General features: G+C 39.9%; 1 protein-coding gene across 1 annotated transcript in view; it reads left to right on the forward strand.

Moving 5' to 3' along the window:
• The first annotated feature begins 1227 nt into the window (after positions 1-1227).
• The window catches only part of LOC128734630 (calpain-11-like), a 77883-nt gene continuing 54618 nt past the window's right edge, over positions 1228-24492 (forward strand). Inside the window, exon 1 of the mRNA XM_053828916.1 lies at positions 1228-1282. Within this exon, the coding sequence (XP_053684891.1) occupies positions 1228-1282 (55 nt within the window). The remainder of the gene's footprint in view (positions 1283-24492) is intronic.

Below are 24492 nucleotides of genomic sequence, written 5' to 3' on the forward strand. Positions count from 1 at the left end.
AATGTGTTGTAATTTGGAGTTTATTCACATAATAAAATTCATGGTACGGATTGTATTGGTACAATCGAGGATTCGCAATCCACGTGCTACATCGTCACTCACCTCCTTTACCCGCTGGCTGGCCAAAATGTTTGCCTTCGCACATCGCTAGCCACACCGAAGACGTTGTACCTTCACTGAATTTCTTACAACCGCGTACGCAGAACATCAAACAAGTAGTCGAGCTGACTGGGACGAATCGCAGATGAACTGAATCCGATATGTTTCGCGCCATGTCGTTTCATGATCCTCTTTTTCCGTTCTCTTTACAGACTATGGCAACTCGGCAGAGGAAAGAAGAGTTGATGATTCGCCGGTACGAGCGTGCACAGTAGGTGAAGGGGAAAAGGAACAACGCGGGCTCGCTCCAAAAAAGGTGCATCCACTGTCTATTGCCAACCGTTGCCGTACCACGAACTGCCGTCTTGCTTCGGGCAGTTTAAGCGTATGAATCCAAGCAAATAGTTCGAGGTGGCAATAAACACTATACGCGGAATAGAAAAGCTCTGTGTACGAAAAAAAAAGACACAACTGTGGTTAGATTGTAGAATAATAAACGTTCGTTGGTTGAAAAGAGGAAGAAAATATCTTTACAATAACAGACGAAACGCATAAGTGAAAATAAAGCAATGAAATAAGTAAACACGGTTTTGTGAGACTAGCGAAAATGGTCCTTTCTAGTGCGATGGGTGGGGGCTAAGCTGGACTCGATATGAGCATGTTTGTGATTAATGGAATGCTGGACGGAGGGAAGTTCTCACACTAACCACAGCGGTGTGACTCCCTATCAAGATGAGGGAGCTCTGGTCCTAAACAGAGGGATTTATCCGCCCCTAGTTAGTGATGGTGCCGGCGGAGGGTACCAGAAGACGCTATATACCGCAAAAGCCGCGAATAAAAAAAGTGCCCTGCAGCAAACCATAAACTGAGCTGTGATTATTACGTGCATGTGCACCCGGTGAAAAATCGTCCATGCGTGCTGGTGTTAGTGGTTCCGTGGGCAACTGGGTTGGAAAACGCTCGACTAACTCGGCTAAGTTAGACGACGAAGAAAAAGCGTGAATCCGAACATCAGAAGAAACGCAGTAAACTTACGGTTTTGTTTCGTGTGGATCTTTTGGCATTCGCTGCACAATAATCCGAGGAAGTATTAGGCGGTTAAACAGTTTATGAATAAATGAGATAAAGATGCCTTCCGGATATCGTCCAAACGGGATGATTCATCCCACTAATGGCCATATAAGTAAGTAGCGTTTATTCTATTCGTTTCCTTCGCACTGCTTTTCCTGAGCTGTTCGATGCATGGTGAATGGTGTTTTGGTTTGCTGTGTGCTTTGAGTGACATTTTTGAAAAACCGAGAGTCATACCGTAGCCGTCCCTTAACAATAATGCTCAATTTTAATAGACAGGGCGGCTCGTCGCACATAACCAAGGTTTGTCATCATAAAAAAAGCTAGAAAAACATTTACCAATATCTGAATCGTTTGTGTTATTTAGTCAAACGGCTAGCAATCTCAATAAACAGCGATTTTCAAGATTTCTGATAATTTAAACCTAGATGTTTGGGTTACCTTTTTGTATTGGACCGCCAATGGTTTCCATAAATAATGCGGAAAATATGAGAACAGATGTCACATCATCTTTGATAAACTGTTATCAATCTTTTTGATGAGTTTTGCCACCAGATTGAAAAACAGAGAAAAACGACGTTATGGGTGGTGGTTTAACGGTTTGATTGATTATTGCTCTATGCAAAGAGAATTAGTCAAAAGATATTTATCAGTAATTGTGTAACATTGTTTTGGAAACAGCGACTAATTTGCTCTATTGTGATATTGAATATTATTACTTCATGAAATAAAATTGAAGGTGCAATATTACTAGTCGGTAGAGGACCAACTAGGACAAAACCCCCGATCGCTGGTCAGACACCATCGGCGATCCTGAGGGCGTGCTTCATCTGCCTCTTTTCGAATGGCTAGCGCGGCCGTGAGTAGCTTTCCCGCTCTCAGGGTCGGCTTTCACAAGGAATTGCCGATCAAGATTTCGGATATCACTTTCAGTTACTAAACTACTGTCTACACTTCCTTAAAAACTATTTATTCGCCTTCACTTACACGTGCTTTGGTTAAACGAAAGGCTGCCGGCCGGCTTCTCTGCTACACCAGAAACTGCTGCTACTGCTACTCGGCTGATTTCGCTACCATGTCCTGCTTCCGACCCTCGTCGCATGTACGGGGAAGGATCTTCCTTCTGCGTATCGCCGTAGATCGATCTCCGACTCCTATGACCGCTATCCGCGTTCGCTCCACGGGGCGAGATAGCTTATCGGCCGCCTTTTTGGGGTTAGATAATGGGTCCTGCGGACCACGTGGGAAAATAAGGGTTTCGCATTAGCTACCGGGTTATTGGGGGTAAAAATGTTGCAAATCGTTTTCAAACCATTGAGCTTTATCATACCTGATTCGAGTTTCCAATTTTAAACTTATTATCCCAATAACTATTGAAAGCTTTTTCTTTGAACTTTAGCTCTTCGAGCGATTTCGATGTTTGCTGGTCTGTGGTTAGATTTAAAGAGACCTTTCGCAACTTTTATCCCCGGCAGCTAAGCCTTTTTCCCCTCTGGTTTTATTTTCCCCTTATTTCGCTTTTTCGTTTAGTTCTCCTTACTTCCTTTTTGGTAGCCGTATTTCTAGTAGCGCTAGTAGCATTTTTTCTGGTAGCAGGGTTGTGCTAAGGTATTTTACTTCTCTACTCTACATTTTAACTTGTCGCTTGGAGTGTTTATTTTTATCCTTTTAATTTAATTTTCCTAATTTAAGCTAGCATTAATATTTACCAATCTGAGTATTTTAAACAAAAGCTAATTTCCTACCATTTACATAATATTTTAATACAAAACTTTTAAATACAAATAACAACTAAGTATCATACATGCCAACGAACTACGGGATTGTCCGCGATGGTAACACTACCACCCACTCCCTCCTAAAATTAATTGATAACTACGTTATTAATTAATTTTACTCCACAATGTCGCTTCTTATTAATATGGGCCCAGGGTTTAGTTACACCTTTCTGTGTATACGAAACAAACAAAAGATCAAACAACATCTATGTCAAATCATCAAATAGTTGCTTTCATCCAAAATATGAAAGGCTATTCTCGTTGACTATTACTGGAGTTCGATTAACGAATCTTTTCATCTTCCAAACTTTCCAAACAATTCATTGTTTTGAGAAAGAGAAAAAATTCCAACTCCTGTTTCCTAACGCGAATTAACTTCTGATGAGGTGTTTAACGAATAACAAAATTCCAGTCCGAATATTTCTATAAATCGACCTTCTGAGGGTCATATCTTTAATTGAATAGATAGTAGTAGGTGGAATCGATTCATTAAGCTCCTACTTAACGCGAATTAAGGAAATAATTTTTCAGTCTTATTCCTTTGGTCGGTTGATTTCCTAAAATACGCTTCCTATCAAAACAATCTGAGACATTTCAATGGCGTCGGTATTTTCCCTATTCAGTCAAAAAGAGATAGTAATCGAAAAGGCTTTTTATTCGCGGTTCATCAGATTCGCTTCTCTCTCGTTTACTCATTTTAGCTAAACAAATTACATATAACAATCATTATTGTATACGCTTACTCGAACAAGCAGGGACGATGTGACGCTACATGATGGCTTACAAATTTTTGCTCCAAAAACCTAAAATATTAATCAGGTAAGTAGTACTAAGCAAAGAACGAGATTTAAACTGAGAATTACGCAGGGTTACCTGGCTTCAGGTCGGCGGATGAGAATATCCCCAAGTTTTTGCCCTGCTCATCGACAAGTTCGTATGAGCTTGTACCCCGACGTGAAACAATAGTGCATGGAGTATACAATGGCCCCAGCTTGGCGTTGTAAGCTATTCCAGCAGACGACTGGACGAAATTCCGTTTGAAAACCTTTTGGCCAACTTTGTATATTGGAGCTGGCTTCTGAAATCGTAAATTATATGCTCTTGAGCTCTTTTCGTGGGCTTTTAACAAGTTTTTCTGTACAATATCATAAATTGTTTGATTGACCTTGACCCTATTTGCTTGTCTTTCTGTTTCAGTCGCTTCAGTGGTATCAACCTCTCGACGGTGCTCTTCTCCACTTTGGATGATATCATGTCCAAACAAAATTTTATAAGGCGAAAATCCTGTTGAAACATGGGACGTGTTATTAATCACGTATTCCACTTCGGATATCTTCGTATCCCAAAGACGCTGATCGGTTCTAACGTACGTCCGTATGCATGCATTAATGCTCCGGTTCAGACGCTCCACCGGATTGGCCTGGCTATGATGCCGAGAGTTGGCCCAATGTTGCACCTGATACCGACTGAGGAAATTCTTAAAGTCCTTGCTAAGGAACGTTGACGCATTGTCACTTATAATTACCTCAGGAACCGAGAAACGACGGAACCACTGCTCTTCGAGAATTTTTATTACCAACGGCGTGGAAATTTTCTTGACCGGGACCAAAACGGTCCATTTGGAAAAGAGATCGAGCAGCACGAGAAGATGCATATTTCCCGATTTTGAACGGGGCAACGACTGAATAAAATCGATTGCTAAAATCTGGAATGGTTTACTGGTGAGACGAGGGGATCCCATAGCTGGGTGCTGTGAGACGTATGAAGGCTTGCATTCTTTACAGGTTCGACATCGTTCGATATATTTTCGGACCGATGTGGCCATTCTGGGCCAGAAATACCTAGTGCGTAGTTTGTCTAATAGCTTTTCGTACCCAATATGGAAGGCTTCATCGTGCTCTTTTCGGAGAATATCAGCCCGAGCTGTCTCCGGAACACAAAGTTTCCACTCAAAACGAAAATCTAAGACGTCTGTCTTAGTTGGAACGAATTTAAATAACTTTTTGCTTTCTATTTTATAATCTAGAAATTCATCTGGCGATGCCAGTACTTTTTTGTACAGATCTGCGTACCAAGTGTCCTCTGCCACTTCTAGTATCATCGTCTCCAACGAGCGAGATAGTGCATCGGGTATGATATTATCCTTTCCACGCCTGTGCTTTATATCAAAATCATATCCCTGCAGTTCTATGCTCCATCTGCTCAATCGGGATGATGTGCGCCATTTCCCCTTCATTATATAAGTCAGGGCAGATGCATCAGTCACCACTACAAAATGTGTACCTTCTATGAACGGGCGGAATTTTTCAATCGCCGAAAGTACTGCTAGCCCTTCTTTCTCGGAAGCTGCGTACGCCTGCTGTGCAGGAGAGAGCTTTTGAGAAAAATAGGCTACTACTTTCTCCCCTAACTCGTGCTGTTGGGTTAAGATAGCAGCGATTGCGCTGTCGCTTGCATCCGTCTGAATCTGGAAGGGTAAATCGAAATTCGGGTTCGCAAGTACTGGTGCTGCGATTAAACTTTCTTTGAGTTGTAAAAAGGCTTGCTCAGCTATTTCTGTCCAATTTAAAGCTTTGGGTTTCTTTCGGAGCAGATTGGTGAGTGGTGCAGAGAGGGTGCTGAAATTGGGAATGAAACGGCGGTAATAGTTCGCCATTCCCAAAAAGCGACGAAGAGAGCGTAACGAAGACGGGCGCTCAAAATTTACTATTGCTTCCACTCTATCGGGATTCGGTCGCAATCCCTCCGACGACAGAATATAACCCAAATACGGGAGCTCACTCACGCAAAATTTTGATTTCTCAAGATTTATTGATAGGTTTGCTACTTTCAAACGTCGGGCCACTTCAGAAAGGCTCTGAAGGTGGGCTTCGAATGATTCGCTCGCGACGACTATGTCATCCAGATACACGAATACATTCGGTTCCAGTTCACCATAACCAAGCACCTGGTCCATTAGTCGAGCCAGCGTGGCCGGGCTATTGACCAACCCAAATGGTAGTCTGGTGAACTGGAATAGTCCTCTCCCCAGCACCGAGAATGCCGTATATTTACGAGAGTCTGGATGGAGCGGAATTTGCAAAAATGCTTTTGTTAAATCAATAGTTGACAAATATCGGCTCACCCCAAGTCTGCTTAAAATACGCTCTTGGTGCGGGAGAGGATACGCATCCCGTTTCGTTCGATCGTTCAATCGTCTGGCATCCAAGCACAACCGAACATCACCAGTCGGTTTAATAACAGGTACCGTGCTTAGGGACCAGTCGCTTGAACTGGGCTCAATAACCTTTTGCTTCAACATGTTATCTAATTCAACATTTACTTTTTTCTGTATTTCAGGTGAGGTTGGGTAAGGATTAATTCTGATTGGTGGTAAGGCTATACACTCGTCCTGGAAATCTATTTTATGGGCAATGAGGGGAGTCACATCCAGCACTGCTCCGTCGATTGCCACTTTAAACTGGGACTTAATTTCCTCCAACTGATGTGTTTGCTCATCAGTGAGTAGTGTAGTTACCTCTTCCTCTTTCCCTTCCTCTAGTTCGTCAACCAAATGCCCTTCTAATTCTAAATTTTGCAATGTCGTATCGGTCAGCGATTGCACTGCTGGTTCGATTCGAAATGCAGTCCAAAAATCGTCGTAACCCAAAATTAGTCGTCGTTTCAAATTAGGAGCAACTAAAGCCTGTATAATTTTAGTTTCGTCATTGAAAGTTATCGGTAAATGTACATAGCCTTCAACCTCTACTGCTGTTCCTGAAGCTGTTTTAATTGTAACGTTAGCAGGAAAAATTTTGAGTTTCAGCGACTTTATTAATTTTTTACATCCCATCCCAAGTACTGTTTTCTGTGCTCCACTGTCTAGCAATCCAAGTATTTCTCTGCCCATTACGAATATTCGGGCAAACGGTCTGTTGTCTCCTCCAAGTCGTACAAAAATCTCTTCTACTTTGCTGTCTGAACAATACTCTTCTCCAGAATAAGGCTCAAATCCATTCATAATTAATCTGTCATTGGTTAATATATTATCATTTAGAGGACTTTCGACAGGCAATTCAGCTTGCCTCCTTATGCTGAATTTTGCACGTTTTTTTGGCAAACGGGGCATAAATGTGTGAACACATCAGAGAATCCGCAGAGCCTGCAAAATTTGCGTCTGTTCTCCGGACATTCTACATAATGATGACCAACATTCTTGCAATTGTAGCAAGTACCGATGGGAGGTCGTTTGTACTGATCGACTAATGCTTGCAGCGTGCTTTTAGACGAACCTTCCATTGGCTCTGTTGGTAACTCACTTTTCCCCTCTCTTCCCTCCCCTGATTTCTTAGATCGGCTTTGATCTTTAACTTCTAATTTAGTCTTGCTTTTGGAGGAACTCTGTGAATTAGTGTTTTTAGGTTTACTTGTATTATGAGTATAAATTTCATTGATTTGGCTTGTTTTGCCTCGATTGTGGGACTCATACGATCTTTGAAACATGTTCCAATTATTTTCGTCCACGCTACGACCATACTTTTTCAATTTTGTAAGTGATTTGATCTTAATTCCGGTCAACGCATTTTTATAATCAAAACGCATATTGCGCCATATTATTTTGAATCGACGTCTCTCGGAAAGTGGTCTAGGCATAGCTTGGAAAAGCTTTTGCATGTCATGAAAGTAATCAATGAATTTTTCTCTAGGTTGGTGACGACGGGTGGTGGCCTGACTTTCAATTTGATAATCAAGGTCAGGTGGTAAGTATTCCCGTTTCAATTCACGCTTGAGCTCGGACCATGTCCGGAACTCGCGGTTTTCAAACCCATCTAGAAACCAGTCTTTAGCATTACCTGCAAACAAGTGGATCGCACCTCGAAAGAGTTCTCGGTCCGAAATGTCTTCAGCTTTACTACGCATTTTAACTTCTTTGAGAAATTCCGTCAGCTTTCGTCCTTGGTCTTTTCCGTCGTATTTTATTTTCCATTCTGACACTGGAATACGTTTCAAGCTATTCCGTCTCCTTTTCCTATTCCTACGTTTAGTATGACTCGAGTCGGATGATACATCGGAGCTCGAACTAAACTGTTCTGTCGAACTTGTGCTATCAGACGAAGAGCTTATTTTGCGGATTCGCTCTTTGATCCGTCTAGTCGAATGCACCTTATTATGTTTAATATTCTTCGCTTTATTCTTTTTCGAATTTTCCTTACAAGTTTCGTCTGTGCTTTCTGGTGTTTCACTTTCCTCTGAACTGTTTCTAATCTCTTCTAAATTCAAATTCAACTTTGGTGGTATCTCTGAAATTATTTTGTTCTTATCCTCTTTTGACTCGACCACCGGTTCGATTTTTGGTTCGTCGGTCAATTTCAACTTTTCATTCATCTCTATCAACAACTTTTCTAAACGTATTTTCTTCTGCATGTTCTCTTCTGCCTCCCTTATCCTCTTCTCATCTAGTGCAATTTCCCTTTCTCTCATCATTTTCTGTTGTTCTGAGGTCTGTATAACGAAATCTTTGAAAATTTTGATCAATTCTGCTGAATTGTCAAAAGATCCATTTTCATATGCAGTCAGCACTTTCATTACATCATCTGATCTCTCTTTTGACGCTTTCATTTCTTGCTTTTTGTATTCTAATGATTTCTTTATAATTTCACCATTCGTTTCATCTACTACTGTTTCATTTTCTAAATCTTTTCCTGTTGCTGTTTCATTAAGAGTTTCAATTTCAGATCGTACATCTTCCAAGGCCAAGGAAATATCGGCTTCTAACGGTTTCGGTTTGGGTGCATTACTCTCGGAAATTTTCAACGCCGGAAAGTGCGTACGAAAAATTTTGTTGGCTTGCTTGCCGATATTTGTAATTTCCAGTCCATACTGCTCCGCACCGGGAGACTTCAAAAGCAAAAAAATGCGAACACGATAATGAATTAATCGTGTTTTCAATTTTAAACGCTGTCTAATGTCGCTTTTCGGGTTATCTAGTAAACTGGCAATAATTGGCAATGTCGTTCTGATACGAGAAATTTCCTCCACTACCCCTACCTTACTTGGTGCAACCGAAAAACTCTCAGTTTCCCTCTCAATTCTCATTTTATCTTTAAGTTTTCTTCGCTTAATACTCTCATGTTCGTTTTCGTCGAAAGTAATATTTCGAATTGCTAATTCGTGCTCAACCTCGTCAATCGCAAGATGAGACACGTCCATATTTTTATAGAGCGTTTGTAAGTCCATTGTGCTTTTAATTAATTAACGAGAGACACAACGTGAAATTAATGAATAACTCTTTAACTATATCCACCCAGTTCAATCTCAAATCTCTGGAGTCAAAATAAATCTACTTATTTCAAAAAAATAAATTATTGTGGTATATTAGTCGAATCAAGACCCATTAATCGTTACACTTTCATCTAAATCCGAACACTTCCGCTATTTGATGAATTCACAACAATTTTGTAAGCTTTTGTAAGCGTACGCGCACTAGTAAGCAGTTATTAATCAGAAACAACTCTGGCTTGAGAACAGTAAATTTCGTGTTACCGGTTTGGATTTTCCCTCAGTAAACTGGCACGGATTCCCTAACCTCCTATACACTCCAGTACTAGCAAATTTATCGCGAAACCTTGATCAGCCTTGGTATTTTAGTTGGGCGCCATTTATTACTAGTCGGTAGAGGACCAACTAGGACAAAACCCCCGATCGCTGGTCAGACACCATCGGCGATCCTGAGGGCGTGCTTCATCTGCCTCTTTTCGAATGGCTAGCGCGGCCGTGAGTAGCTTTCCCGCTCTCAGGGTCGGCTTTCACAAGGAATTGCCGATCAAGATTTCGGATATCACTTTCAGTTACTAAACTACTGTCTACACTTCCTTAAAAACTATTTATTCGCCTTCACTTACACGTGCTTTGGTTAAACGAAAGGCTGCCGGCCGGCTTCTCTGCTACACCAGAAACTGCTGCTACTGCTACTCGGCTGATTTCGCTACCATGTCCTGCTTCCGACCCTCGTCGCATGTACGGGGAAGGATCTTCCTTCTGCGTATCGCCGTAGATCGATCTCCGACTCCTATGACCGCTATCCGCGTTCGCTCCACGGGGCGAGATAGCTTATCGGCCGCCTTTTTGGGGTTAGATAATGGGTCCTGCGGACCACGTGGGAAAATAAGGGTTTCGCATTAGCTACCGGGTTATTGGGGGTAAAAATGTTGCAAATCGTTTTCAAACCATTGAGCTTTATCATACCTGATTCGAGTTTCCAATTTTAAACTTATTATCCCAATAACTATTGAAAGCTTTTTCTTTGAACTTTAGCTCTTCGAGCGATTTCGATGTTTGCTGGTCTGTGGTTAGATTTAAAGAGACCTTTCGCAACTTTTATCCCCGGCAGCTAAGCCTTTTTCCCCTCTGGTTTTATTTTCCCCTTATTTCGCTTTTTCGTTTAGTTCTCCTTACTTCCTTTTTGGTAGCCGTATTTCTAGTAGCGCTAGTAGCATTTTTTCTGGTAGCAGGGTTGTGCTAAGGTATTTTACTTCTCTACTCTACATTTTAACTTGTCGCTTGGAGTGTTTATTTTTATCCTTTTAATTTAATTTTCCTAATTTAAGCTAGCATTAATATTTACCAATCTGAGTATTTTAAACAAAAGCTAATTTCCTACCATTTACATAATATTTTAATACAAAACTTTTAAATACAAATAACAACTAAGTATCATACATGCCAACGAACTACGGGATTGTCCGCGATGGTAACAGCAACGACCCTCACTAAGGTTTCCTGTTATGAAAGATTACTCCAAAGTTTGTAGTCTGATTTAAAAATAAACTTTACACATTACGCGTGTCTAATACGCCCATCGGAATATCCATTTCTGTTATTACTCAACCAATCATCTCAGTCGGACAGGAAATCTCAAGCCAAACTTAATTTGCTTTCCTTTTCGTAAATTTGCCAGCAGCCACGGGCTTCTATCCAATGATACTCTGTTCAGACTCACCCACATTAGGTTCATTCATTCGCAAAAAAAAGAAACACAATTCCGAGACAAGTTCAAACCTGATGGAGCGAAAAAAATCTTTCGAAATTCCTCGCGTCATCGGATCAGACGCAGTCCACAGCGGGCGTCAGCGAACGTCCGCCATGCCCTGATGGACCCGGCTTGAGTTTCTCTCCTTTTGACGAACTTGGATCGGTCGTTTAATGTCGAGAGCAAGGTCGTAAACAAACGAAGGTCATTGTCACTATCATCGAAGGTGGTGCTTGAAACATCCAACGTATACCGTAAACATCTGATACTCTGGACGGTTTTATTTTGGAAAGTAAAATACCTATACACTGCTAGGTAGGTTGAGCTGTGCCGTAGAATCGTGCAATGGAAACCGGATTTTTTTTCGACTCGGAAACGGTATAATTATACGCGAATTTGTCAATCTCTGATGGTAGCACAACTTTTCAGTTTGTTTTGTCGCAAGCCGCAAACACATTCACCGGCTGTCATAATTTAATTCACTTAAACGTATCATTATTATTCGACGAAGATGCTGATGATGATGATGATGATGGCGGTGATTGTTGTCCACCGTTGGCTTGCAAACATTGACCAAGAAACTAGATGAATAGATAGATAAACCGAGAGTCTTACAAATAGTCATATCATTCTAATCTGTAGAGGGTATTGCTAGCGTCTCTGGAGGCCACGACGTTCGTTCCGTATTTGCATTCCTTGCTGTCTTCTTTACTTCATTTTTTATTTTTCGGCAGCATGCGGATTATCCTCATCACCGAAGATTCATTAGCCGCGGATCGTTTCTTTCGTGGTCACTATCAATTTGAAGTAAATTTTATGGATATTGAATGCTTGTTTATTGTGCCGGTCGGATTCAACAAGTCAGTGAACGCCAGCAACAGAGAAGCAGACAGGCTTGGCCTAACTACCAACAACCAGCAACAACAAAGAAGCAGCTAATTTCTTACCGTTGTGCGGTTGTTTCGGGTCACACCCAGATCGAGACCCGAGGCCTTTCTCAGCGGAGACCATTACGGGAAGGTTTATCCAATATGAGTCGTCGTTGGTCTATATGTGTTCTTTTGTTATGCTACTCGATACCGGCGATTTGCTGGCACTGTGTTCTACGGAATATTGCATTGTCGAAATGATTATTACTATCCTGAAACTTCATAAAAAGATGAATTTGTACTGGGAAAATCCCCTTTATAATTTTGATAATATATGCCAATTTTTTCGAAGCATGGATTTTCTGTAAAATTTCCGGAACGCAGCGAAAATCGTACGAATTATGTTTGAATCTTGCATTAGATGTTTTTTAAATAATGTATTATCAAGTTAAACTTAATTTTCGTTAACTTTTTCACTTCATCGCCCCTATGCGCCAACGATACCTACTGTCGGTAACAATAATGATCATCAACCTCAGCATTACAATAACCGAAACTATAACGTTTTATAACGGGCGCTATTAATTTATCCAATTTATTATATGTTAATAGTGCATTATCGACGACTACTCGTGCATCAACCCTTATTTTTTAATGACCATAACGTTTCAGTGGAGTGCAGCAGATATGCGTGCCGAAATAGTCATCATAGTTAAGCGCACTCAATTGATGGCACAATCGAAGTACACTCGATTTCCTGTTTGCTTTATAGTGGTTTAATTGGGAAAGTCGTTGATTCCGAGACTGCGTACCACAATCTGCACACTAAATACAATATTGATGCGCAATCGAAGAGCAATAAATATTTATGTATGTGAAACTCATCAGATTTAGCATCACTTCTCCACTAAGAATCTGCTAGGTTTTGCTAGCGGCTTTCAGTGTGTACAAAAATTGGCACTTTGAACGTTCCACAGTGATTGGATCGTAAGATTTGCCTCGCAAGACAAGTTTAATGTGCGCGCTAACATTTATTTGTGTTTGAAAGTTTCATACACAAACGGTGGTCTATGTAGAATATTTTTTTAGAAAAAGTGGTTACCCTATTCTTTAATAATTGCTAAACAGCAGTTAATGTACATTTAATTGCTCATAAAAGTTATCTCAAATTGGATTGCTTTTAAATTTATTGAAATTCAAACCAAGATTCAGTGATCATTCAGATAGTTTTAACGTTTCAGATTAAATCTTCTGATGAATTGACTGCGGTAATGATGCTTTCTGTTTTTTTTCTGTTTATAGCATAAAGAAGAAAAAACGTTTATGTTCTGCTTGGTTGTAGATACAGTAGGTTTTATAGTACGAATAGCATTGTTAAACTAGTCCAACAGCTTTCTCGAGCGTATATCATTGATGTTTTTGCAATGCGCTTTGATATTTTTTCGTACTTTTACTTTAAAAAAAATCTGGTTTCATTTGAAGCAATAAAACGAAATACCGGTTTGAAATGTAAAACTATTTGAAACCCGTTTTTATATGTTTAGGAATGTGACCGAGATATAAGGTTAGTCTATTTTGAAGTTGTTTGAAAATGGCATACATTTACCTTGATGTGTATCAAGAGAAATTTTAGTACATGTGATACTATTTATACAATATCGCTTTAGGTTGGTGCGTGAGAGGTACAGGTTTATATTATATTTGGCAAATAGTCAGAAGTTTCTAAATTCATCGTGTCACAGGGTTACTTGTCGAGTAAAATTGTATTATGACTTAATATGACTAATACACTCAAATCTCGTTTTACGTTTACTATTGCGGGGACGCAAAAAAAATCGGTCGTAAAACAAGAGGACGTTAATTCAAATTTCGGACGTAAAAAAGTGGACGTAAAACGAAATCACGTAAAATGAATATTGTATCTTTTTCGTAAGTCCGTGTGTGATTTCACATTGCAGATTTTTGTCACACACTGCAGGTCAATGAAAATAGGTGTAAGTACAAAACTTCATAAAGTTGTACATTTCTACAGGTTGTACGCAAAAGCAACGTAGGTGTTGTATTATTGCATGAGTTTAAGTGTAAACTATGAATTATGAAGTATTTTTATTCAATTTTAGTCTACATGTTTGCCCAAAACTACCATTCTTCAGATCTTCGTAATACTTTCATACAACTTTGCAGAGCTCTGTTCTTAAAGTGCTTGTAGATAATTGACAGAAAATAAATACAAAGAATAATAATACCTTTCATTTATTATCAAAGTGATGAAAATCGGTTCAGTCGTTGAATTGAGCCATCTAGCACGTTGGGTCCCTCTATTCCTGGTGCCGGCGGGCTTTTTGAAAAGTACGAATTTCACTGGACATTCGTATGGAATTCTTGCGACGTGGTCGGCTAACCGTAGTTTCCCAACTTTCGCCAGGTGTACGATGGGAATCTCTCCAAGCAGTACCTGTAGCTCGTGATTCATACGCCTCCGCCACTCTCCGCTTTGTATTCCGCCAAAACTAGGCCGCAACACATTTCGTTCAAATACGGCAAGTGTACGTATGTCATCCGTAAGAAAAGTAGACTATCGGTCTGATTAGCGTTTTGTGCATCGTCAGCTTTGTGCGGCGGCGGCGGCAACCACTTCCAGTTTATCGCCGTCAATAGTCACTGTCCTTGGAAGTCGAACGATATTTTTTCTGGAGCCTCTTCCTACCGCATATTTGGTTTTCGACGCGTTGATTTGTAACCTGATCATGCTAGCCTCCGTTTTTAACCTGGAATAGATTGCCTCCGCCGTCCCAAGCTTTCTAGTAATCATATAGAAACTGTCTGCGAAGGCTAGGAATTTGATACTTTTGCTGAATATCGTTCCTTTCGTTTTGATGCCCGCTCGCCGGATCACATCTTCAATAGCGGTGTTGACTAATATACATAACAGTTCATCCTCTTACCGCAACTCTCTGCGCGATTCGAAGGGACTCGAGAGTGCCCCCGTACACACGCACGTAGCATATCACTCGTTCCAGGGTAGCTTTGATTAGCCGCGTCAGTTTGTCCGGAAAACCGTTCTGGTGCATTATCTTCCATAGCTGTTCGCGCCCGACTATATCGTATGCTACCTTAAAATCCACGAAAATATGATGCGTGGGCATGTTGTACTCCCGACAACACATTGTACTCCCGTTGCCGACTCTCGTGATGGGGCCGTCATTTTAGAAGTAGTGCCGAGACAGCACATTTCTCTTATTTCAGCCTTCCGCTTCAGACCAGACGCTGTCGTGAGCCGCTCCTAACCGCGAGTACAACCGCGCGCGCTCGGTAGATGTAGAGCCACCACGAGCCGCTCCTGGCTGACAAGGTTATTATTCTTCGTTGCTATACTATGCGTTCGCAAGAGGTCGGTATACAACCTTAGTTTCCTTATCAACGCATATATGCATAGACATAGCGCCTCGCCCGCACGTCCATTTTGTCACTTTATTTCAAATTTAATTCATTATACTATATACTATTTTAATAACTGTTTTGAAAATTGCTTACTAATGATCAATTAAAATATAGATAAAGTTTTGAACCGTTTTGATTTACATTGAAGCTATAATCATTTTGCATGTTAAAATTGGTTAAGCCTACCTTTCCGCTCATTTTCAATTGTTTAAAAATTCTTCACCATCATCAATTTGATCCAGATAAAGTGCAAATATGTAATAATTGCAGTTGTCTTGACCATGAATCATAACGGTAGACATTACAAACCGCTTATTTTGAAGTGATGAGTTTGCCCTGTAAAATCGATAATCAACCTTGCGCTTCGAAGAAATGGGAAAAGCTACTACGTACACAATTTATTTGCACCAGATCGCCAGAAAGGAGGTCTAACCAGTAGTCTAGGACATGACTACTACAACTGATCATAGACTTTGAACAAATTAGCTTAGTTGCGGTATCATCTAATCAGCTGCACCGAACCTTGTTGGATGTATCTACGGACTGCAGCCGTTCATTGATTGAAAGTACCTGCTCTGGTTTGTTGCACAATCCATCCAAGCCTTAAAAGCGATACAAATCGATCGATCGTCAATCATCTGTACTTGGTCGGTGCGATAAAAAGAGTTCCACTTGCATTCCTTCTGCGAGGGAGGGAAATTGGCTAAGAGAATAATTGCGGCTACACCAGCTTACAACCGGGTCAGCCAGTTTCGTTTGCTGAAGTGTTGATAGGTTAATTTAAATTTGCCTTTATTTTTTCTGGTATTGCCGTCGCTCCAGTGTGTCCAGTACCCACAGCAGTCGGCACTCTGGCCACTGAGTGCGCCGGAAGGGAATGAAAATCGTGCCAGTCGTGGTCCATAATCATATGGTAATTTCTGGTGGCGGCTGCTGCTGGTTGATTGATTAGCAGATTGCATATGTACCTATCGTTGCAGTTCGATCTACACGTTGTTCTCCCTCTGGGAAATTACATGTGGCAGTCAATTGAAGTGAGAAATACTGAAATGAAGGTTTTCTTTTGATTTTGCATAAGCCCAAAGCATTTTGAGCGGTGTTGATAATGCTTCAATAATTTAGACAGAAGTATCCGTAGTCAAAGTTTGAGCCTAATTGTGTTTTACGATTGCCTCCGAGGTTGGTGAATTTCATGGATATATGAGAAATTTCACACTATAAAATGACTTTTTACAAAGGTTCAGTAGCCAGTCACAGTTAGCAGAAATGTATGAGCTTTAAACTAAATTAGTGTTTAAATATCTTTTTTTGGTTTTTCAACTAACATTTTTCGGTTGAGCACCTTTGCATGGCTGCCAATTGTTTAAACGTTCTTTTTATACGTTTTACTGGCGTTTATATTATGTTTGACAAAAAACAAGTCGTGCCAGTATTATTATCGCCATCGACACGTAGTTGTGGTATTTGTCGTCGTTATTAAGTTTCTAGCGCCATTGCCGCTGTAGAATAGCAGAAGAAAATCGAAGCAATCGTCACGGTTGCCAGTAACATAAGACGAAGATGACGGCAACGAGAAACGTTAGAGCATAGCGCAATGCGCAAAGACAGTCGCGAAAAAGGGTCACTGGCTGGCGTCGATAAAGCCATAATAAAGAATCCTCATCGCATCGTAAAAAAACCAGGTATTTTACATTGCCTTTCTGCTTTAAGCGAACGCTGCTGAAGTGAAGCATACGTTTATCGATTCTCACCGGCATTGTAGCGATTGAAGTTGGCCGCGCGAGTACCGGATTGCGCTAGATTTTTCGACGCGATGCTACTGGAAGGGTAATGACACTCTAATATGGACATGCAATCGGACTAGTGCTAGAAGGTATGCAATTTAGAGGAATTAAAGAGATGAAAAAACGTATATAACCAGTCATAAAGTGTCACATTAGCTGTTGTCTAGTAGGGAAGAACTGCTCAAAATAGGTTCTTTATTTTTCTTCCGATCATTAATACATTTTGAGAATAGCAGTAATGCAATGCTTTACAATTAGTAAACCACTGTTATATCCTAGAAGGGATTATTGTTGAATGGTTTTTTATTAATTAAAAATAAGTAGGTACTTGAGCAGCGTCTTCATTTGTCCTTGACTTTGGATTTTGTTGAGCAACCACAGTTATTTCGTGCGTCAGTGTCACACCATTGTCTTCCTAGTCGACGTCATTTGCACTCGTCGATATATTTGACTTTCAATTATTATTGCTCTAATCTAATTCACATAGGATATACTGATCGTTTCACTGAAATTTCGTGACCGTTTTTGTAGTAAAATTTTATTGATTTTTTATGGTGATACCGAAAAAATTGATAGAATTTGAATTGACACGACTAGAACTTTACATTGTTCCCTGCTTGATGGTACTACGCCACAACTAAATAAAAACAATGGAAATAAATTATGCTAATCACAAGCATGTGATTTTTTACCATCTGTTTTGATCACTTAACCGGAAACTCCGAATTTAGCCAGCACAATGAAAATGGTTTAGCTTCCACCTGCGTTGCTTGGATATTCCAAACATTACTATTCATTTCGAGTAGCATATTTTAATTCATCGTGAAAACTGATTCATCACACCTTTAACAGGTGTAGTAGATATATTCATTATGTACAAAGTTTTTCTTAAGCATAGTTTGCTAACGAATGCCTTAAGGGGTTATGGAATTTTCGAAAAATAATTATCCTTTTTGTTTCATACCCATAATGTACATGTATGCAAGTATACATACATACAATTTTATACCAATCCGTTAAAAATTAGTTCAAAATTAATTAGGCAGTAGCAAGTACATTTGTAACCACGTCTCATAGTAGTTGAAAAAGTAACGCAAAATTTTGAACGAAGGGTTCTCCTGGCCGATAATTATTTTCCATTTTATGGATATTTTAAGAGCTAAATTTATGTCAAAGATCTACTTTTTGTATTTGAGAAGCTACCATTTTGTTGCAAAAAAAAATTGTTTCGCTAATTCCTTCGATCAATTATAAAATAATATATGATTTGAACAATTTTATTTTGGTTTTTGGATTGTTAATGATTCAGGTCATAGATATTGTGCACACTGCACACCGCAAGACAATTTTTTTAGAAGTATTTCAGGAGAATAACTATATCAGCTATTTAAATATCTATATGTACAAATAGAATATGTTGAGATAGAGTCGAAAATTTGTGTAACTAGTGTACAAATTTTAGCTTGAACTCAAAAATTAGCTTATTTGGGCCTTCTAGTATATATCCGCTTGATTGTTTGATGAACGCGACTAAATTTAATCAACAATTGAGATGAATCGGTATCGGTTTTCTGAATAAAGCGAATTCATTCACCACTTTAGAGTTCATCAACCTCACTTGGGTTAAGTTCATGGGTATCAGAATATTTTTCTGATAATTAATGTGCGATTCGCTTGTTATAATTAACTACACACGATACATCGCTTGACGTTGTATGCGGTTGTTAAAGTTCCACACCTTGGTGCTCTAGACGATGCAATTATAAGTCTAGCATGGACTGTGAACATACAATTCTCTCGGATTTACGCTAATCTGTAACTGGAGATCATGATTTGCATTATATTTATTTTCATGTCAACAGAAACGGTTGCAATTGTTGCATGATTGTTATCTCATTCAGTCTCAAACATCTTCCGGTCATTTTCAGTTTAATGAAGTACTTATTTGCTACGTATGATGAGAATCCATAAAACTGTTATTATTTAAATCGAGTTCTTATAAATTTGTATTTAAACGAGAGTCTAAAGTAAGAAAAATGGGCATCAGAAAATTCCTCCACTAAGCATTTTGTCAGAAAAAAGATTATTTGATAAACACGCGCGATGAATGCTTTGTTTTGCTACACAAGTCGCATAAATTTGTGTCGATCTGTCGATCAAATGAAAGTAAATGAACCGAAGTAGTTTCCCTTCCGTAAATCAAGTTGCCATCATATGCGAACGAGAGGAAGTAAATATTTAAGTTGCTTAGCATCTCCTGCTTTTATGCAGTCATTCAGTCTACGCTAAGCAGCCCTGGTTGATGAAGAGAAAATATGCAAATTGCTAGATGAGAGAGAAATTTTAGCATAACCTATCAATTTAATCCGATTTGGAGACTCGCTTCATAACATGCTCAGGAACAGAGCTACATTGCGCTAATATCGTGTCGACAGACGCAACTATAGTACTAACGTTCAGACGAAGTGTATCATTCCGCTGTCATGTTTTCCATCCGCCTTCCACGGGTTTTGTTTTTATTGGTCGCTCACGGTGCTTATTCGTTCTTCGCACCAGAGCATGGTATCATCGCACCGCGTCGACCGTGGCCGTTGTTTATTTTGGTCCGTCTTTTACAATTACATAGCCATAGCACAAATAAGACATAAATCGAAGGGAAAATTAATGGGTGTCGAGATTCGCGCTTATGATTCGGAGTCTAAAACAACGCCGGGCGAGTGGCTGATAATTGCGAGCTGAGACAGCAAAAATATTGCAAATCGTCCTAGCAGACTTTTGTACCGCCGAAAATAAATATATCAGGCATTAAAAAAAGATAAAATCGAGTTTTTTGAGTATTTTTACTCAACTGACTGTTTTTTTTTCATATCTATAATTTACATGATGCATGTAACATTTGAATTTTGAGAAAAAAAACTTGCCGTTTAGATTTGTTTTCAATCTTTCTTTGTTTCTTAGGGTCCAAGTTGATATCTTAAATCTAGCCTTTTCTGAGAATCGAGAGAAGAGGGAGAGTTTTAGCAGCGCTGGGAGTAAATGGGTTAAGCTTGATAGCATCAAAACCAAGCAGATTTTGTTGTTTTAATAAGTTTAGTGTTTGAACGATGTGTTTTATTAGTTTTTGAATGTGCTGCTGTGTTCTACTAATTCCTTTGCTATTGGGAATAGACGATATAACCCGATCTTCACTAAGGTTGCTCGTATCCCGTTGCTGGTACCATGGGATAAGAAGCTGAGAGCCATTGTGGGGTCTTTTTTATACCTAATGTTCCACAAGGCACCAAAGGCACGCAAGGTGCAGCCGGCTTACACTCTTTTTTTCTCACACTATGTTAAATCTTGATCGTTGTTTAGGAATTAAAACACGTGGTTTCCCGGTCACGGCTTTCGTCACTAAAAAAAGTTTTCGTAAGGAATCCGTGACCAAATAACCACACTATTTAATTAAAAGTACCGCGGTCGAATTTATACAAATAGTATTTTTAAACCAACAGCATGATAAGTATCGTATGATTGATTAAATTATTTTTAATTTATTGATTTAGTTTGAGATCTTAGTTATTGGCATTCCAAATCTATCAGTTTTTCATAAGACATTATCCTCTAATATTCACCATACCGTTCTGATTCAAACTTAAAACTGTCTAAAACTTCTCAAAACTTGGAATAAAATACTCGTTAGTATCGCTAATATGATAAAATATTATACTTATTGTATACCACCGGATAGAGGACATTCTAACGAACACGGTGGTATACAACAAGCATAATATTTTATCATATTAGCTATACTAACGAGCATTTTATTATAAGTGTTCGAAGTTTGAAACTGTTTTAAGCTTGAATCAGAACGGTAGGAGCAGATTTTTTCTTTCTAACTAATAAGAAGCGTAACCGAGCGAGACAGAAAGTGTCTCGAGCCGATAAAGAAGTCTCCAGGAGACGAACCTGCGGTCCGTCTCACGGGCGAACGATGATGAAGTAATGATTGGATGTCACGAAATCGCGCAGAGGCCAGGTTGGTATGCGGTCTTGCCAACGAGCCAGTCCACTGATCGGACCGGATGGCAAAAATGTTAATCGAATGATGATTAGAAGGACTCGGCTCTGGCCGCGGTCATGATGACTTCAGCATTGCTCAAGCGTGTGAAAGTCGTCGAATGCGCGCACCCTGTGGACTGCGGTTCGCTCAGTGTTCGCCTGACCCATATTTCGACAAGGTTCGGAAAATATGCTGAGAGCAATATTTTTCGGTTTTATCATAATTGGATCATTCTTTTTCCTGGAACTGGCAAGTGTTTGTAGCTGGAAAATTAGGTTAAATGTTGAATTTTCCATGAGCTTCCCCGGAATGATGATGCTAGCGGTGGCAGATATTAATATTTATGATTGTGTTCAATTTGATTTTTTTTGTTTAGAAACATATAGTAAGAATCAGATGCTAAGAAAAAATGACCATTTGAGCTGCGGACCAACGCAATAAAATAGTAAAAATAAAAAAATGAATAAGATTGATGTAACTTACTTGCAAACAATACGAGAGCGGTATCGAACCAAAAATAAAACCAAATTGGGTACTGTACTGTACCTGAGTTGTACTGTACTCACCTGTCACTATGGTGACCTCCGTATTATAATCTTCTTCGGTTTGTTAGAAAAAGTGAGAGCCTCGATTGCCTAGCCCTTGTCTGTCGAGACTGTCCATTAGCGTGAAAGTTCCATTATATTCAGTGGCATGAGAGCTACATGCAAGTGAATGAGATGACATATCTGCTACAAATTTTCCGCATACCTTTGCTCGACACTAAAGTCACTAGCCGGAGCTGCTAACTAAAGTGTGTCTGAACTGGCACCCGGCAAATTCCACGGTTGATCACTACTGTCTATACCTACAGCCGCAGCTTGAACAGTGCAATCGAGCCCAATTCTCTGTGAAAATGAAGCATAAATAGCGTGAGCTGTAGAATGTATAATTAGGCTCTCCATTGAGTGAACTTTGCAAAACAAGAAGCGAAAGGTGTTGTGAGTTTTTTTTTCTTTTCGATGTTTTCAACAAATAGAATTCCAAATCGTTTCGCGCTCTATCGAAGGGAATTTATTTGAATTGTTTTACAAGTCAATTTTTCTATGCACGAACTTTGATTTTGCAGACTTTTCTTTCCGTTGCGCTGCGATCTGGTATCGTTGAGAGAAAGACATTAGTTTTACTGCAGTTTTGGAATTGAATAAGGAAACATGGAAATTAGTACAATGGCGTTGACTTCTTTTCGTGAGAAGTGTATTAAGCGGGAAATATTTATCAGAACTCGCCAGTTTTGTATAAACCTTCAGGCGTATATTGATAATGTACGTTAATAGTGTATATTTTAGAATTTAATAGAAAGAAAAATTTAAAGACCGTTAGAAAACAATGTTAGTTAGGCTATCAACTTATTCCTCCTTACGTTTGGACAAACTTTGCAGTCAACTCTAGTAATCATGTCCTGATCACAACAATGTACCACCTGTTCCTAGTACTTGCTAAGAGATGACATTTTTTGTTTTTACTTACTGTTGCAAAATATCGTTAGAGATGAACAAAAAATACTTCGCCATGTCTACGAATTGTAAAGATGGCAGTTTCAGCGTGCCCCAACGAGTTAATTACCCTCCAATTAGTGAAGCTAGACACTTCTGCGTTAAACTGCGCCTTTTAAATGCGACACAGAAGCGCGTGAGTCATAAACTACTTATAAAACAGCCGAGTCAAAGTTAGCTCACCCAGCAAACGGTGTAACGGTTTTCTTTCATTTTTCTCCTGAAATATATCATTTCGTGGTATTTCGAAGAGCTCCCCCGCACCAACAAATCACCATTAGAATTGAATGTCCAACGACGACGACGACGATGCCAAACGTAGCTGCAGTACGAATCGGGTTGTCGGCTGGCATTGCAACATTTTCACAGCGTGTGGCTTTATCGTTCTAGTGAACTCCTACCCAATAAAGGTCACAAATATGCAAAAGGCAACTTCTTGTATGCGCGCGTGCTTTTCCATGTGGCCACCAATAAATCAAACGAGCAAAAATTAATTGATGAAAATCGATATTAGGTGTACGTAGCATATGGTAACCGAGCCTAGCGGCTCGGTGCTGTGCCAAGTTACGGATCATAGCTAGGTCGGATGGTTAGGCAGCTGGAGGTATCCACAGCGGCTCAAGATCGCGGCAGGCAGCGCACGCGTGCCTCTGCTGGTTTGGCCTGAAGAATCGTCGAAGAAAAAAGCTGTTTGCTCAGGGCTATAATTTATAGGTAAATAACGATTATGTGGTTTTATGGAAGGTATAATGAGCTTCTAAAATTGGAGAGTGCATCTAACAGGTACTCAAGATGTGTAATAATAAATCTATAGACTGTTCGAGAATGGATGGTTCATAGAAGCCAATCGATTAAATTTATGAAGTAAGTAACATTTACGAATTAATAAGACTGCTATTGAAAAAACTGGCCAGGTGTCAGAAAATTCTTGCGGGACAGTAAATAGTAAGTAACGTCAATGAACCTGCACAACATTGTATTTCTTGCTTTACAAACTTCATTGCATTCCACCATTCACAACATTATTATTTCTGCATGCTTGATTATACTTCGGTACATCTTCAGATCATGCTTCGTAGTATCTGCTGTGCTGGTTGATCTGTCTCTCGTGGCCGCCAGCGATGATGGCATACCAAGAGACGACGACTTGCTGACCTATTTTTCTCCCACCGGCTCATAAATTAAAAAATATGGAATGCCACACACGGGTGCTTTGGCAATGACATGCGCTCGTCGGGTCTATTGGGTGGCTCCGTTGAGACCATAAACGGCGATTGTCAATCAATTTCCTCTTTATTCTATGCGCTCAGGTGAATTCAGTCGGTGTAAGGCTGTAAAGTCTGGCCAAGATCCATTCCACTTTATCCGTCGCAATCTATCTTACACTGCAAGTCGAAGATCTTGTAATGGCACGTTCCAGCCAGTTGCCGTGGAGGATGATCGATTGAAGAAGTGCTGTGCATTTTGCGAAGGCGAGCAAACACTCTTAACCACTTTACCAAGCTGTTAAGGAAGAAAAAGACGGTACATATGCTAGAGGCTTTGAGTGCAAAATGTAAACAGATCGGTCGCTGGCAGCCCGCGAGTTTAAAAAGAAAAACAAAATGCTACATAAGTGCGATGTTGAAAATGTGCGCGTCTTACACACAGACCCGCGCATTCTCTCTCAGACATTTCCACCCCATCAGGGCAAGTATGCTGTGAATACTAATTCATTAGGTCTACAACCTGCTCTGTATTGGAGACAAAGACTAGAAAGTGCACAGTGCACGGGTTGGCGCAAAAAGAGAGTGAAAATAGCACAAACCACTTGAAAGGGCCCTCCAGTCAGTCGTTGGATGGTTGGGTAGTTGATGGAACGAAAA

This window comes from Sabethes cyaneus, chromosome 2 (assembly GCF_943734655.1).
Source record: "Sabethes cyaneus chromosome 2, idSabCyanKW18_F2, whole genome shotgun sequence".
NCBI classification, from domain to species: domain Eukaryota; kingdom Metazoa; phylum Arthropoda; class Insecta; order Diptera; family Culicidae; genus Sabethes; species Sabethes cyaneus.